Source organism: Orcinus orca, chromosome 6 (genome assembly GCF_937001465.1).
Source record: "Orcinus orca chromosome 6, mOrcOrc1.1, whole genome shotgun sequence".
NCBI classification, from domain to species: domain Eukaryota; kingdom Metazoa; phylum Chordata; class Mammalia; order Artiodactyla; family Delphinidae; genus Orcinus; species Orcinus orca.
Genome location: NC_064564.1, coordinates 30,803,895 through 30,820,213, shown reverse-complemented (window position 1 = coordinate 30,820,213; position 16,319 = coordinate 30,803,895). Strand labels below are relative to the sequence as shown.

General features: G+C 37.5%; 1 protein-coding gene across 8 annotated transcripts in view; it reads left to right on the top strand.

Moving 5' to 3' along the window:
- The window catches only part of IARS1 (isoleucyl-tRNA synthetase 1), a 107,212-nt gene that overhangs the window by 16,182 nt on the left and 74,711 nt on the right, over nt 1-16,319 (top strand). For all 8 annotated transcript variants that reach the window (XM_004284125.4, XM_033413655.2, XM_049711473.1 and 5 more), the window contains exons 7-10: nt 1,303-1,450; nt 10,409-10,496; nt 10,763-10,823; nt 13,644-13,739. In XM_004284125.4, coding sequence (XP_004284173.1) covers nt 1,303-1,450; nt 10,409-10,496; nt 10,763-10,823; nt 13,644-13,739 — 393 coding nt within the window. The remainder of the gene's footprint in view (nt 1-1,302; nt 1,451-10,408; nt 10,497-10,762; nt 10,824-13,643; nt 13,740-16,319) is intronic.

Here is a 16,319-nt window from a genome sequence, read left to right as displayed (position 1 = left end):
TTTTATGTTTATTACTATACATACTAAAATTAATAATTTTTATATCTTAGTACCTATTTCCTGGTTTAATAAGACAACATTTTTTTGCTCCTCCATTTACTTACTCTGTTCCATATACTGGCACAAAATGAATGTGAAGCCAACACCCAGATAAAGTTAAAGAAGAACCTTGTCAAGCAACCTGTGAAAAGCTCTCCCTTCTCATGGTCCCTTCAGTTTAGCATGTATCCCCCCACTCCTCTATAGCAACCACTGTCCTCACTTCCAACCTCATTGTTTGCTGATTCTGTACTAAATATAAATGGAATTGTACACTTTGTTCTTTTTTTGCATCTGGCTTCTCTTGCTCAAGATTATGTTTGTGAAAGTCATCCATGTTGTGTGTAGTTGTAGATCATCATTTTAATGACTGTCTAGTATTTAACTTATCCATTCTATTGTCGATGGACATTTGGGTAATATCCAATTTTTGGCTCTTATCAGTAGTACTACCGTGAGCATTCTGGAACTTGTCTTTTGGGGAGCATATATACACATTCCCAGGAGTGGGATTATTGAGTCATAACGTATACTTACATTTAGCCCTAGTACAAGAGTTGGCAAACTTTGTAAAGGCTAGATAGTAAATATTTTAGACTTTGTTGGCCAGATCTTTCAGTCCTGTCAAAACCATTCTTAGGTCTTGGGCTCTATAAAAACAGGTAACGGCCAGATTTGACCCATGCATGGACAATGGTTCATTGCCTCCCACTCTAACCACAAAGGGATTATACTTCCACTAGACAGTTCTGATGACACTGCATCCTTGTCAGCACTTAGTATTTTCTGTCTTTTTTCACTTTGGCCATACTATGAGTGTGTACTAAGGATTGTGTTTGTTTTTAATTTTTGGCATAATTTCAGACTTCCTGAAAAGTTGAAAAGAATTCTCATATACCCTTCAATTCAAATAAAGAATAACACTGTTTTCCAAAATCGTCATTTTATTGACCTAATTCTTTATGGACTTGTTATAAAATAGATCATTGTAATAGTGAAACCTCATTTATGTATCCCACTTGCTACACTATAAATGTTTTATTTGTGACTACTAAGGTAATTATTAAAGCATTTTCTTTATATAAAAAATGTATTTGGAATTTCTCTCTTTGTATTTTCTTTTTACAAATATGGCAGATTTTTTTAAAGCTCAGTTTATTCTGAAAATAAAAGTTTATTTTATTCTTTAGGATCAGTTCATTTTTCTTCCATGTCTACTATTATGGAATCTGTAAAAGAATACTTTATTTCATTTTATTTCAGGATGTTCAAGATCCTTCAATATTTGTAACTTTCCCTTTGGAGGAAGATGAAAGTATATCTTTGGTTGCCTGGACAACTACTCCCTGGACTCTACCTAGTAACCTTGCCCTGTGTGTTAATCCAGATATGCAGTATGTGAAGATTAAAGGTAAGTGTGAGCCTGGTTACTTATGATCAATATGAATAAAATAATTTTAATGAATTTTGGGAAAGAATGAAAGCTTACATTTCTTCCCTTTTTTTTTTTTACTTTTTTAATTGAGGTATAATTGACATACATTATGTTAATTTTAGGTTTACAATAAAATAAACATTTGTGTACCTCATGAAATGAACACCATAGTAAGTCTAGTTAACATTCATCACCATACATATTTACAGAATTTTTTTCTTGTGGTGAGACCTTTTAAGATCTACTCTCTCAGTAACTTTCAAATATGTAATACAGTATTATTATTATTATTTTTTTTTTTTTTCCGATATGCGGGCCTCTCACTGTTGTGGCCTCTCCCGTTGCAGAGCACAGGCTCTGGATGCGCAGGCTCAGCGGCCATGGCTCATGGGCCCAGCCACTCCGCGGCATGTGGGGTCTTCCTGGACCGGGGCATGAACCCGTGTCCCCTGCATCGGCAGGTGGACTCTCAACCACTGCGCCACCAGGGAAGCCCTGTAATACAGTATTATTAACTATAGTTGCCATGCTATAAATTATATCCCCACGCCTTATTTTATAATTGGAAGTTTGTACCTTTTAACTCCCTTTACCCATTCCACCCCACACACACACATACACACCCCTGCTTCTGACAACCACCAGTCTGTTCTCTGTATCCATGAGGTTTATTTTTGTTGCTTTGATTTCATTCTTATTCCACATATAAGTGAGATAATATATTATGTGTCTTTCTTTGACTTACTTCACTTAGCCTAATGCCCTCAAGGTCCATCCATGATGGGGTGTTTTTTGTTTGTTTTTGAGGTATGCGGGCCTCTCACTGTTGTGGCCTCTCCCGTTGCGGACCACATGCTCTGGACGCGCAGGCTCAGCGGCCATGGCTTACAGGCCCAGCCGCTCCGCGGCATGTGGGATCTTCCCGGACCAGGGTACGAACCCGTGTCCCCTGCATCGGCAGGCGGACTCTCAACCACTGCGCCACCAGGGAAGCCCCATCCATGATGTTTTAAGCAGCAAAATTTCAGTCTTTCTTACAGCCAAATAGCATTCCATTGTACATATACATACCATATTTTCTTCATCAATCCATCCATTGATGGACACAGGTTGTTTCCATAATTTGACTATCATAATTAATGCTGTGATGAACATGGGGTGCAGATATCTTTTCAAGTTATTGTATTCATTTTCTTTGCATAAATACCCAGAAGTAAAATTACTGGATCATATGTAGTTGTATTTTTAATTTTTTGAGGAACCTCCCATACTGTTTTCCATGGTGGCTACGCCAGCTTACATTCCCATCATCAGTGCAGAGATTCTCTCTTCTCCACATCCTTGCCCACACTTGCTGTCTCTTGTCTTTTTGAAAACAGCCACTCTAACAGGTGTGAGGTGATACCTTATTGGGGTTTTGATTTGCATTTCCCTTATATAACTGGTATTGAGCATCTTTTCGTGTACCTGATGGATATCTGATTGTCTTCTTTGGAAAAATGTCTATTCAGATCTTCTACCCATTTTTTAAATTGGTTTGGTAGGTTTTTTTTGTTTGTTTGTTTGTTTGTTTTGCTATCAAGTTGTATCAGTTCTTTATATATTTTGGATATTAGCCCCATATCAGCTGTATGATTTGCAGATATTTTCTCCCATTCAGATGGTTGCCTTTTCATTTTGTTGATTACTTTTGCTGTGCAGAAGCTTTAGTGTAATGTAGTCCCACATTTTTTTTTGTTTGTTTTTATTTTTGCTTCTGTTTCCTTTGCTTTTGTTGTCAGAGCCAAAAAAAAAAGACATTGCCAAGACCAATGTCAAGAAGTTTATCAACTATGTTTTCATCTAGGAATCTTATGGTTTCAGGTCTTATGTTAAAGTCTTTTATCCATTTGCGTTAATTTCTGTGTATGGCATAAGAGAGTGGTCCAGTTCTCCCAACACCATTTATTGAAGAGATTCTCCTTTCCCCATTGTATATTCTTGGCTCCTTTGTTGTAAATTAATTGTCTTATGTGTGAGTTTCTTTCTGGGCTCTCTGTTCTGTTCTGTTGATCTATGTGTCTGTTTTTATGCCAGTACCATACTGTTTTGCTTACTAGAACTTTGTAATATAGTTTGAAATCAAGGAGTGTTGTGCCTCCAGCTTTGTTCTTCTTTCTCAAGATTGCATGGACTATTCAGGGTCTTTTGTGGGTCCACATAAATTTTAAGATTGTTTATTCTATTTCTGTGAAAAATGCCATTGAAATTTTGATAGGAATTGCACTGAATCTATAGATTTCCTTCAGTAGTATGGACGTTTTAACAATATTAATTCTTTGAATCCATGATCATGGAACACTTTTCCATTTATTTGTGTCTTCCATTTCTTTCATCAATGTTTTAAACTTTTCAGTGTCTAGGTCCTTCATTTCCTCTGCTAAGCTTATTCCTACATATTTTATTCTTTCTGATGCAATTGTAAATGCAATTGTTTTCTTAATTTCTCTTTCTGGTAGTTCATTATTTGTGTATAGAAATGCAACAGCTTTCAGTATATTGATTTTGTATGCTGCAACTTTACTGCATTTATTTATTTTTATTTTTTAAAATAAATTTATTTTTATTTATTTTTGTCTGCATTGGGTCTTCGTTGCTGTGCGTGGGCTTTCTCTAGTTATGGCAAGCAGGGGCTACTCTTCGTTGTGGTGCACGGACTTCTCATTGCAGTGGCTTCTTTTGTTGCAAAGCACGGGCTCTAGGTGCATGGCCTTCAGTAGTTGTGGCACACAGGCACAGTAGTTGTGGCTCGCGGCCTCTAGAGCGCAGGCTCGGTGGTTGTGGCACACGGGCTTAGTTGCTCTGCGGCACGTGGGATCTTCCCGGACCAAGGATCAAACCTGTGTCCCCTGCATTGGCAGGAAGATTATTAACGACTGTGCCACCAGGGAAGTCCCTCCATTTATTTTTTAGTTCTGAGATTTTGGTGGAGTCTTGAGTTTTCTATATGTACTATCATATTATCTGCAAATACTGAGTTTTACTTCTTCCTTTCCAATTTAGATACCTTTTATTTCTTTTTCCTGCCCAATTGTTCCGGCTAGGACTTCTAATACTATGTTGAATAAAAGTGGCAAGAGTGGGCATCCTTATCTTGTTCTTGATATTAGAGGAAAAGCTTTCAGTTTTTCACCAGAGTATGATATTAGCTGTGGGCTTGTCATATATGGCCTTTATTATGTTGAAGTACATTCCCTTTAAAAGAGGCATTTTTAGTAGAAGTTGTTCAAGTAATTTTATCTAGCTACAAAGAGAGATTATCAGGATAAACTTGGGGTTTTTTTGTTTGTTTGCTTGTTTGTTTGTTTTTGGCCACACCACACAGCTTATGGGATCTTAGTTCCCCAACCAGGGATCGAACCCAGGCCCCCGGCAGTGGAAGCATGGAGTCCTAACCGCTGGACCGCCAGGGAATTCCCAAGGATGTTGTTATTATCAAGTAACGGAAAAATCTCTTAACTCCCTGGGTTTGTGTGAAGGCAGGGCCTGGATATGTATTGTTTAGGGCTATGCCCTTATAACCCATTACCTAGAACAAAATAAGTATTCAATAAATATCAATTAAATGAATGAATGCTTAAAAAGTCTTATCATGATAGATAGGAGGAAATAAATAGACAATAGATGGGTCACACTAGAAATAGAACACAATTCATTAAGGAAAACTGAGTTGGATACAATATTAGAGAACATCTAAAATTTTCTCAGAAAGTTGCTTAAGTCATGCTTAATTATTATTTTAAAAATATTCTTTATTTTGATTTTTAAATAGACATCAGTATTAGTAATCAGGACATAGTTTATACTTACAACTTAATAAACTTATTACAAATTATACAAAAAATAAATGTATTTACTAGAATCAGTAAAGCCGTTGGGGCTGGGAGGTAGCATGAACTCTCTGGTCACATGTCTTATGATTTATTGTTTGGGAATCTGTTCTTAGGTATGTCATAATCACTCATATGTGCTAATAACCCTGGGGAAATTTGCCTTTTATTAAAATTTCTTAGAAACCCAGAAAACCTCTACTAAATAATTTTCTAGTAGTGAATACATAGGTATGGTGTTATGTAGCAGGATATGTTTTGGAGGGAGAAATCTGATAATGAGTTTCAAACAGCACAGCAAAGCCAGTTAGCTTCCAGTGTACTTCTAAAGCTGGAAATAATCCAACTGTTTGGGCCTCCTGAAAGGATAACCATGCCTGTTTCATGTTGGTGAATTCCAAGGCTTGAGGCAAGGGATCCAGAAAGGAAGCCATAAGAAGTGGACAGAGTGAAGGTCAAGAGTATATTTTCAGGAGTTTAGAGGAAAATAATATAAGAAAACATGTGGAACACATCTTAGTTTACTGATTCCTACTCCCCTCTTTTACATGTCCAAGCAACTAGTTTATCTACTTATTTCCCTTGGCCTAGGAAAAGGACTATTTTTTTACCCAGAATTTCCTTCTTGGTCCAGTGTAGAAGTAAATACTACTTTTTTTTTTTTTTTTTAGTTTTTTATTTAATTTTTCTTTTGTATTAGACTATAGTTGATTTACAATATTGTGTTAGTTTCAGGTGTACAGCAAAGTGATTCAGTTATACATACACATATCTATTCTTCTTCAGATTATTTTCCCATATAGGTTATTATGGAGTATTGACTAGAGTTCCCTGTGCTATACAGTAGGTCCTTGTTGATTATTTTATATATAATAGTATGTATATATGAATCCCAATCTCCTAATTTATCCCTCCCCCCAACCTTCCCCTTTGGTAACCATAAGTTTGTTTTCTAAGTCTGTGAGTCTTTTTCTGTTTTGTAAATAAGTTCATTTGTATCATTTTTCAGATTCCACATATAAGTGATAACCATATGATATTTGTCTTCCTCTAATTTACTTCGCTTAGTATGATAATCTGTAGATCCATCCATGTTGCTGCAAATGGCATTGTTTCATTCTTTTTTGTGGCTGAATAATACTCCATTGTTTGGTTTTTTTTGATGTAGAGCTGCCTGAACTATTTTTTATATTTTGGAGATTAATCCCCTGGCGGTTTCTTCATTTGCAAATATTTTCTCGCATTCTGTGAGTTGTGTTTTCCTTTTGTTTGTGGTTTCCTTTGCTGTGCAAAAGCTTTTAAGTTTAATTAGGTCCCATTTGTTTGTTTTTGTTTTTATATTCATTACTCTGGGAAGTAGATCCAGGTATTGCTGTGATTTATGTCAAAGAGTGTTCTGCCTATGTTTTCCTCTAAGAGTTTTATAGTATCTGGCCTTACATTTAGGTCTTTAATCCATTTTGGGTTTTTTTTTCTGTATGGTGTTAAGGAGTGTTCTAATTTCATTTTTTTACACGTAGCAGTCCAGTTTTCCCAGCACCACTTAGGAAGAGACTGTCTTTTCTCCATTGCATATTCTTGCCTCCTCTGTCATAGATTAATTGACCATAGGTGCGTGGATTTATGTCTGGGCTTTCTATCCTATTCCATTGATCTATATGTCTGTTTTTATGCCAGTAACATACTGTCTTGATTACTGTATCTTTGAAGTATAGTCTGAAGTCAGGGAGCCTGATTCCTCCAGCTCCATTTTTGTTTCTCAAGATTGCTTTGGCTATTCGAGATCTTTTGTGTTTCCACACAAATTTTAAGATTTTTTTTTCTAGATCTGCAAAAAGTGCCACTAGTAATTTGATAGGGATTGCATTGAATCTGTAGATTGCCTTGGGTAGTATAGTCATTTTGACCATATTGATTCTTCCACTCCCAGAATGTGGTGTATCTTTCCATCTGTGTCACCTTTGATTTCTTTCACCAGCGTCTTATAGTTTTCTGAGTACAGGTCTTTTGCCTCCTTAGGTAGGTTTATTCCTAGGCATTTTATCCTATTTGATGCAATGGTTAAAAAGAAAAAAAATTACATTTCTTTTCTTCTTTTAATTAATTTATTTATTTATTTTTGGCTTTATTGGGTCTTCGTTGCTGCGCGCGGGCTTTCTGTAGTCGTGGTGAGCCAGGGCTACTCTTCATTGCAGTGTGTGGGCTTCTCATTGCGGTGGCTTCTCTTGTTTCAGAGCACAGGCTCTAGGCATGCGGGCTTCAGTAGTTGTGGCACACGGGCTCAGTAGTCGTGGCTCGTGGGCTCTAGAGCGCAGGCTCAGTAGTTGTGGCGCACAGACTTAGTTGCTCCATGGCAGGTGGCATCTTCCTGGACCAGGGCTTGTGTGCCCTGCATTGGCAGGCGAATTCTTAACCACTGCACCACCAGGGAAGTCCTACATTTCTTTGTGGAGTAAAAATAGAAGTTTTTGAAAAAGTATTAGATTTAATCAGAAAAATAACCTCTAAGAGCATTTTCATTTCTGATTGAAAAATTAACACAAAACATTAAAATTAACACAAAAAAATTAACGTTGTACAGAGATATAAAAAGTAAAAATTTCATATACTTTTCAGATTATAATACTTTTATACATCATGCTCCTATTACAGATGAAGAACCTGAGATTCAAAGGGGGTGGCGTATCATTGCTATTAGGAATCTCCAGTATGTGTTTTCTCAACACCGCCAAGCAATTAAATCAATTCAAGCACTAGCTATCTGGAGCTTGAGTCAGATATCACAGGTCAAGAGCTTAGTCCTACAAGACTTCCCCCTGCCACTGCAACCCCCCCGCCCCCTTTCAGATGTCAGTCACAAGTTCCGGTTGTCACCTGGGCTTCTCACCAACCCATGACGCCCTCCTTGGGTCCAAAGAGCAACTCACAGAACTCAGAAACATTGTACTTACTAGATAACTGGTTTATTATAAAAGGAGATTGTAATGGATACACATGAACTGCCAGATGAAGAAGTGCATAGGGTGAGATCTGGAAGGGTCGCAAGCACAGGAACTTCTCTCCCCAGAACTGGGGTGGGCTACTCTCATAGCATGTGGATACATTCACTAACCTGGAAACTCTCCAAACCCCATCCTTTTGGGTTTTTATGCAGGCTTTGTTACATGGGCACAATTGATTAAATCATTGGCCATTGGAGATTGAACTCAATCTCTGACCCCTCTCTCCTCTCCAGAGGGGGCTGGAGGTGGAGTATGAAAGTTCCAACCCTGTAGCCATGTGCTTGGTTCACCATCCTTAGGTTACCTAGGGGTTTTACAAAAGTCACTCCATTAACGTAACAAAAGACACCTTCCCACCACTTAGGAAATTCCAAGGGTTTTAAGAGCTCTGCCAGAACAGGGATTAAGACCAAATATATATTTCTTACTCTATATCATAGTATCATAGAATTGGTACCAGAACTTGAGAACTTTGTACCTTTCAAATATTTCCTGGTGGTCAAGTTAACCATAGTCTTGATGAGGCCCTTTCCATAGAGATTTATATGAAAAAAGAAGGTTGGTACCTTCAGGTTTCTATAGTTTATGGGGAGCAGGGGGAAGTCAGGGAAAGAAAAGAAAAACTCATAGCCAGAAAAAGAATCCGTCTTACAAGACAGTTAACTTGATTCACAATAGCTTGTGCTATCAAGGGAAGAATATTGAGAAAGGAATGGAAAAGTGTTGGGCGTCAGATATTTTTATCATTGTTTAGCTGTGCCTTAGGAGTAGCTAAGACCAAGAGTTGGTTGCTAGCGATATCAACTAGGAAGGAGCTGTTTCCACATAGAGCCTGGCTCTGCTTCTCCCTGCAAGTGCATTTCTGTCTGTTATATGTTTCCTGAGTTGCCTGTGGATCATGGCCATTCCGTAGTAAGCCTGACAGCCATAAAGGCCATCTGGCTGAGATTTCAATCATGTCATTCATCTGCCTGCATACAACTCTTTTACTTCTTGTGTTCTTGTGTACCATGTGTTCTGTGTTTTATTCAGAAAATATGGACTCCACTTATAATGAAGTTCCTGTGAGGTCAGAACTGGTGGATGGCAACATTATTTGTGGTAGTTTTTCAGTGAATTGCAAAGGCCTTCACAAGGATCCATAGATACTCATTTTTCTTACAGCCTTAGTATATTCTTAGGTATAGCTTTAGTATATTCTTGGGTATGTCATACTTTACATGTGGGCGTTTAAATTAGCCTAAATTTTTGTAAGGCAATTTGTCAGTATCTATTAAATTTTATATGTTTATGCATTTGTTTCAGCTTTTCTCTTCCTAGGATAGTATCCTTCAGAAATGTTTCCAATATGGGTACAAAGACATGTATAAGAATATTCGTTATCCCAGTGTTCATAGCAGTAGCAATTTGAAAACAGTTTAATTGTCTAGCATTAATTGATATGTTAAAAATAACTTGTACCTCCATAAGATGGAATACTATAGAAGCTATTTAAAAGAATGAGAGAATCTATATGTGCTAACATATGAGAAAATGTTCACAATGTATTATGTGAAAACAAATTACAAAACTGTATTGTTATATCCCATAATTATTAAATTACATGTTTACATAATATGTATGTTGATATATACGTAGAAAAACACCTGGAGGAATAGACACTGAAACGATAGTGTCGAGGCGGGGGCGGGGTGGGGTGGGGAGTATGAGATTATGGGAAACTTTTACTTTGTGATCTCTTCTTGGTTTGCTAATGTTACGGATTTTAAGCACTCATATATGTTACTTTTGGTAGGAGAAAAGATTAATTTACTTAAAATGAATAGAGGTGCAGTTAACAACAACTGATGAGCTGCCTTAACAGCATTTGATGTTTTTGTCTTTTTCGTATTTGGAAAGCACGTGTGCCCTAGCGTTCTTTGTGGTGTTCCTCTGTCAGTGCTGAGCACATTGGATGCAGGTGATATAGGAGCCCCTGGAGGGAAAAATATGCAGATGCATGTCTTTAGCGTAAGCCAAAGCCTGAATATCATTGAAGTCCACTTTTTCCCTTGCTCTCATAGATGCTGTCAGAGGAAAATTATACATTTTAATGGAAGCCAGATTATCAGCCCTCTATAAATTGGAGAGTGACTATGAGATCCTTGAAAGGTGAATATACACCTCATTGATTTGTATGTGTGTGTGTGTGCACGTGCATGTGTGTCTTTAGCTTTAAAAAGTGAGATACTTTATTGCCCAAAAGCTATATTATGCAAGTTTAGTTTTAAGTACTAATACCAAGTACATTCAGGTCGCACGTTCCAGCACTCATGATTTAGGAACAAGGAAACCAGAAGGGAATGATAACTTGATGTGGCTGTAGCCTCATTTCTTTGATAATTTTAATTGTGAGTTTGCCTTTCTCTTTTTTCTAGATTGCCTGGTGCCTATCTCAAAGGCAAGAAATACAGACCGCTGTTTGACTATTTTATAAAGGTGAGCTTAGAGACTTCTACCACAGGAGCTGTCCACAACCCAAGTATTTGATAACTGGAGTGGTATTTATATTGTCTTATTGTTATATTGTTTGTACAAGTGTGCCTAAATCCAAAAATCTGTTTTAGTATTACAAAAATTAAATTCTGTTTGTATTGCCTTCTTGCTTTAATAATTAAAATCCTATAGGAATTTTTAAATACTTTTCTCAGATTACATAAGGAATCAGTTACTTTGATAAGATTTAATGTGTGTATATTTGTATTGTTTATAGTCCACACATCACCCAGGCAAGTCGTTGAGGTGTTTTTTGTTTTTTGAGTTTTGTTTTTACAAACTTAAGGTAGTGCTTTTACAAAACTGTGTGTGTAAAAGTAAACAGAGTTCATTTCCAGGAATTGATGAGGTGGGTGCTTTAAGCTCAGACATTTAGTAACTTAGTTCTTATAAGAGTCACAAAGCTATTTTATGTGGTTTTCCATTTTCTGGCAACAGAATCCACAGCTGTAGCTGTAAACCCCACCACCAACAACAAAAGAATAAAGTCAGCAGGAATTTCCTGTTGGTTCTTATTTATAGGTCTTGGAGTGAAATAATGAGCAACACTCTCAGACCCGGTTTTACACATTATGTGGAAATTATTTCAGTTGGATGTAGCATTAGCCAGCAAAACCTTACACCATAGCCCATGATAAAATATTTGCTTACCTCTGTTCTGGTTCAGTGTAGGGATAGAGTTTGGCTAATGCAGGTGATCTCTGCCATTTGGGCTCTGTCCACAACGTCACATCTGCCTCTACATTTTTGTGCACCTGAGTGTTTTCCCATGTTTTTTATCTCCTAACTAATGGCATTCCTCCTCATTCCATGTTGCTGCTGATGGATTTCCAAACACTTTACCTGGTCTGGTCCCTCCCTTGAGCCTGTAGTCATTTGCCAGCACATTCCTCAATGGGTATTCTCCAGTTGACACAAGGCAGTCCTACTCCCTAACCACATTCCCTAATGTTGATTTAAACATATCCTTTGCTTCCATCACACTGGCCCTTTCTTTTCCTCCCTCTCTGCCTTTGTTTTTATTGTCTTCCTCCTCTTTTTTAAAAAACCCTCACCTTGCTTTAACGTCATATCAGCTTGACACTCTTCAAGGCTAAACTCAGGTGCCATCTGAAAAAAAAGCAATTTTTGAAATGCTTCTTTGGTTTCTCCCTCTGAAAAATATCATTCCTGCATTCTTCTCTTCTGTATCATAACATGTTTTATTTTTTCTTGTATTTGTTTTTATTTGTCTTAAAACCTCTTACACTAGATCCCTTTGAGAACCTAAGGAAAGTTCAGCCCTCTCAGAAAATGCACATGAGCACAATAGATAGGAACTTTAGGTTAAATCAGAAGTCTGTCTGGAATATGCACTCAGTTCATACTGATCTAAGTTATTTAAGAACAACAACTATCCATTCAGTTAGCTTCCTGAAATTTCTAGAACGTTTGGTGAGTTTTAGAAAGATGCTGCAAATTCTTTGAAGACAAAAATCATCTGGTGTATACCTAAAATACACATGTTCTGAAATATTAAGTGAGAGCTATGAGAGTAGATGCTGTCTTTGAAGGACAGCACTATAACTCTCTGTGTGAATGCTGACCCAGTTCATCCTTGGCAGGGGAAGGATCTAAAACTGGACTTCGAGAGATAGGAATGCAATGTAGGGTTTCTTTGTTAGAAACCCTCTACAGTTAGAAACAGTAAGATACCTTTGTATTCCCTGTTCTTACATCTGATTCTAAGAACCCACATATTATCTCTCCATGTTTAAACTATTGAAGACACACCTTTTAGCACCTATCATACCACACCAAAAATATTTCCAGGTGACTTGGGTTATAGCAATTAAAAATTCATAGTTATTTTTCAAGTTTAGTTTTAAGTGAATGCCAGAGAATTAAAGAGTTGTGATATAGTTGAAAATAAAATTGCGTTTGGAACCAGAAGACCTTCTTTCAGGTCATTACTAGTTGTATGATTTGGGCAAACCATTTCATCTTTGTTCAGAGTTTGTTCATCTGTGAAATTCAAATACAACCAGAATATTTTTAAAACATGAGACTGCTGATGCCTTTTTCACAGGATTATAGGATTAAATGTGAAAATAATTTCTGAAAGTACTTTTTGCAAAGGCAGAGAGGTAAGAAAGCAAAGAAAAGAAATATTAAGAGATAAAGGTAGAAGAAGTAGGTCTGTAGTGTTTGTGTATGAACCTGACTTTATTGTTGTTACAAAGAAAATCAAACTGAGAACATTTCCCTTCATGTTACAGTAGGTGGAGTACCTGTAACTAGAACTTGTAACTCAGCTCCCATACCGATTCTTCCAAGGTTTGCCTTTTATTACTGAATAACCTGAGCTGGACTGAAAGGAAAAGGAGCAGCAAAGCATATGCAGTGATTGAAAATATACCCGGAAGTGAATGGTTAAGGAAGCACATCATCTGAGACATTTTCACGAAAAACTGCATTCTAGGGCAGGGGTGAGGTTGGAAGAACTGATGAAAAAGCACAGTTTTGTGGCAAAGGAAGTTAGAAATTTTTCTCTGCAAGTCTTCAAATAATTATTTCATTTATAAGTGATGACCTGTTATTCATGGAAACGATGTATTGAATTAGCATGTTTCTTCCCAATCTGAATTATTCTGTCTTTTCTATTTCTGAAAATAATTTTGCATGTTAAAAGATTTTTCAGGCTCTTACCAAAAACTGTTATTAAATTAATATTATGGTATGGTATTGTTTTACTCTTTAAGCCTGATAACCTTTCTTTTCCAGTGTAAAGAGAATGGTGCTTTTACTGTGCTTGTTGACAACTATGTGAAGGAGGAAGAAGGCACTGGGGTTGTACACCAAGCTCCTTACTTTGGTGCTGTGAGTAGTATATGTCTTGCAAATGCATTTATGAGAAATAAACGTCAGTGGCCACTGAGTTGTGTGTGTGTGTGTGACAGGGAGAGAGAAGAGAGATGTTTCTCACTGTTTTTCACACTATGGAGTTAACCTCTTTTCAGGCTCACTGCCCCCAGAGATAACCTTATAAAACTTGCATCTGTAATTCCTTTTCACCCTGAGCTGATTTTTGAAAATGGTGTGCTAAATCCTGAATGTTGCTGGGCATTTAGTCTTTCTAAAAGACATGCTGTGTTTTCATTCATTCACTATTTACTTGCTGTACACTTTGCCATTTATGATATGCAGTTCTGGGAGTTTTGACAAGGGCATAGAGTCATACAGTCCCCACAACCATCAAAACTCTGAAAGGTTCCATCACCTTTGCTGTATTCTTGACTAAATAAATACTATATGATCAGAAGGGAGAATTTGACCTCTTTCCTCAAAGCTATGCAGTGTGGTTAATTTTAAGTTTTTCCCAGAGTAATTCTTCCAAAAATGTAATCCTTTTAATGTAATTTGTATATGAGTAAAACAAGAGCATAGGGTTTAAGGGCACACATTTAGAACCAGACCTCACCTTAGGTCACAGCTCTGCCACTAACAGGCCATCTCTGGGTAAGTTACTTAGCCTGTCTGGACTTCCTTTTCCTCCTCTGTGACATGGAATGATAGTACCTGCCCTTCTGGGAAACTACAGGGATTAAGTGGAGTCATCCATATAGAGCGTTTAGCACAGTGCCTGACACTGTAAGAGTGTGTACTGCTGGGGGTGTAGCACCCACTGGGGACCTACAAATTCCTCTTGGCTTGATCATTTTGTCAGAGAGGCAGTGAAGCTAGTCTGTCTCCGTTGGTCTTTTTTTTTTTTCATACTTAATCTCTGCAGGGATTTTTATTATGGAAGTCTTCAAACATACACAGAAGTAAAGAAAATATAATATTCCTTATGTTCACATTATCCAGCTGCTTTAATTATTAATTTGGAATTTCTGTTATATCTGTCTCGTTCCCTGTCCCCTTCCCCAACACCTTTTTTATTTTGGCTGGAGGGTTTTGTAGCAAATCCTCAACATCATATCTTTCATCTGCAAATACTTCTGTATGCATCTCTGACTGATAAGGACTTTTATTTTTAACATAGCCACCATGCCATTATACCCAATAAAATTAACAATTGCTTAATATCACCTAATACCTGGTCAGTATTCAAATTAGATGGAAAGTAAGCATTCTTGATAATACTATTTATTGAGTTTTAGTAATTAGTCAAATTTCAGCTATTCATTATAATTTTAGGGTCAACTGGTGTCATTGTTCCACTGTTAATAAATAATGAAAAGGTAACTTCTTGGTGTGTATCTGTCCTGAATGCCAGGCAGGTTAATGTTATAGAAGATCAGATCTTTAAATTTCAGCCTTTAACCCCACTTGGTAGACGTTTTCCAAGAGACCTTCCATGTTGCGGTTTTGCCAGACAATGTGCTATGTGATCTCTCCACAGAGTCTATGCACTTCTACATGACCGTGTTGAACATTACCTGTTACTCTGGCTCCATTCAGGAATGCTGCTCTTAGCTAGTCGAATCGAGTAGGGCTGTTTGCTCTATACTAAATGGTTCAAATTGCTGGACTTTGGGGCTTGTCCTGTCTGTGTTGCTTACTGTTTTTTTTTTCAGGGTCTTCCTTCATGGCCAGGCTGTCATTGCCCTTGGCTGTCATGTGCCACATGCACATGTCGCATCACGCTAGGCAGCCTCTCAGCATAGCGAGAGTTGAACATAGGCCCAGGTGGAACCATACTGGCTTTCCAGTTTATCTTGGAGTCAAACCAGGGTTTGGTTTCACTATTTAGTCCAAGACAGTCCCTTTAATTTTATATTCAAACAGCATAGCAAAGAGGTAAAGACCTTGGACTCTGGAGCCAGGCTGTTTGGTTCTGAATGTGAGCATTGCCACTTTGCAGCTGAGTTATTTCTTTGTGCCTCAGCTTCTTCATCCGTAAAATGGAGATACTTGCTGGTTTGTCTGAGGGGAACACATGATGAAAACCTAGTACATCTATCTGCCTTCCTCACAGGATCATTGTAAAGGTTAAATGAGCTAATATAATGTAGTCAGATGTTCAGAGCACTGTTTGATATAGCACTTTATAATCAGTTTGCCCTTATTATTGTTAACATTGCTCAAAATGTATTCCTGAAGCATTGTGGTGAACCCAGCCTGCCTGGGGCCCATATTACTTATTTGTAAAGTGAATAGTTTGGGGTTTGTTTGTTTGTTTTATTTATTATTATTTTTAAATTAATTTATTTATGCACGCCACACCACGCGGCCTGTGGGATCTTAGTTCACTGACAAGGGATTGATCCCAGGCCCTGGCAGTGAAAGTGCCAAGTTCTAACCACTGGACCACCAGGGAATTCCCGTAAAATGAGTAATTTGGATTTAGATCACTGTTGCCATCCTTTCAGGCACTCTTTGACAGGATGCAAATCCATATGCACATCAAGCATTGTGCAGTACTAAATGGTTCATGCCTTACACGTGTATGTTCTT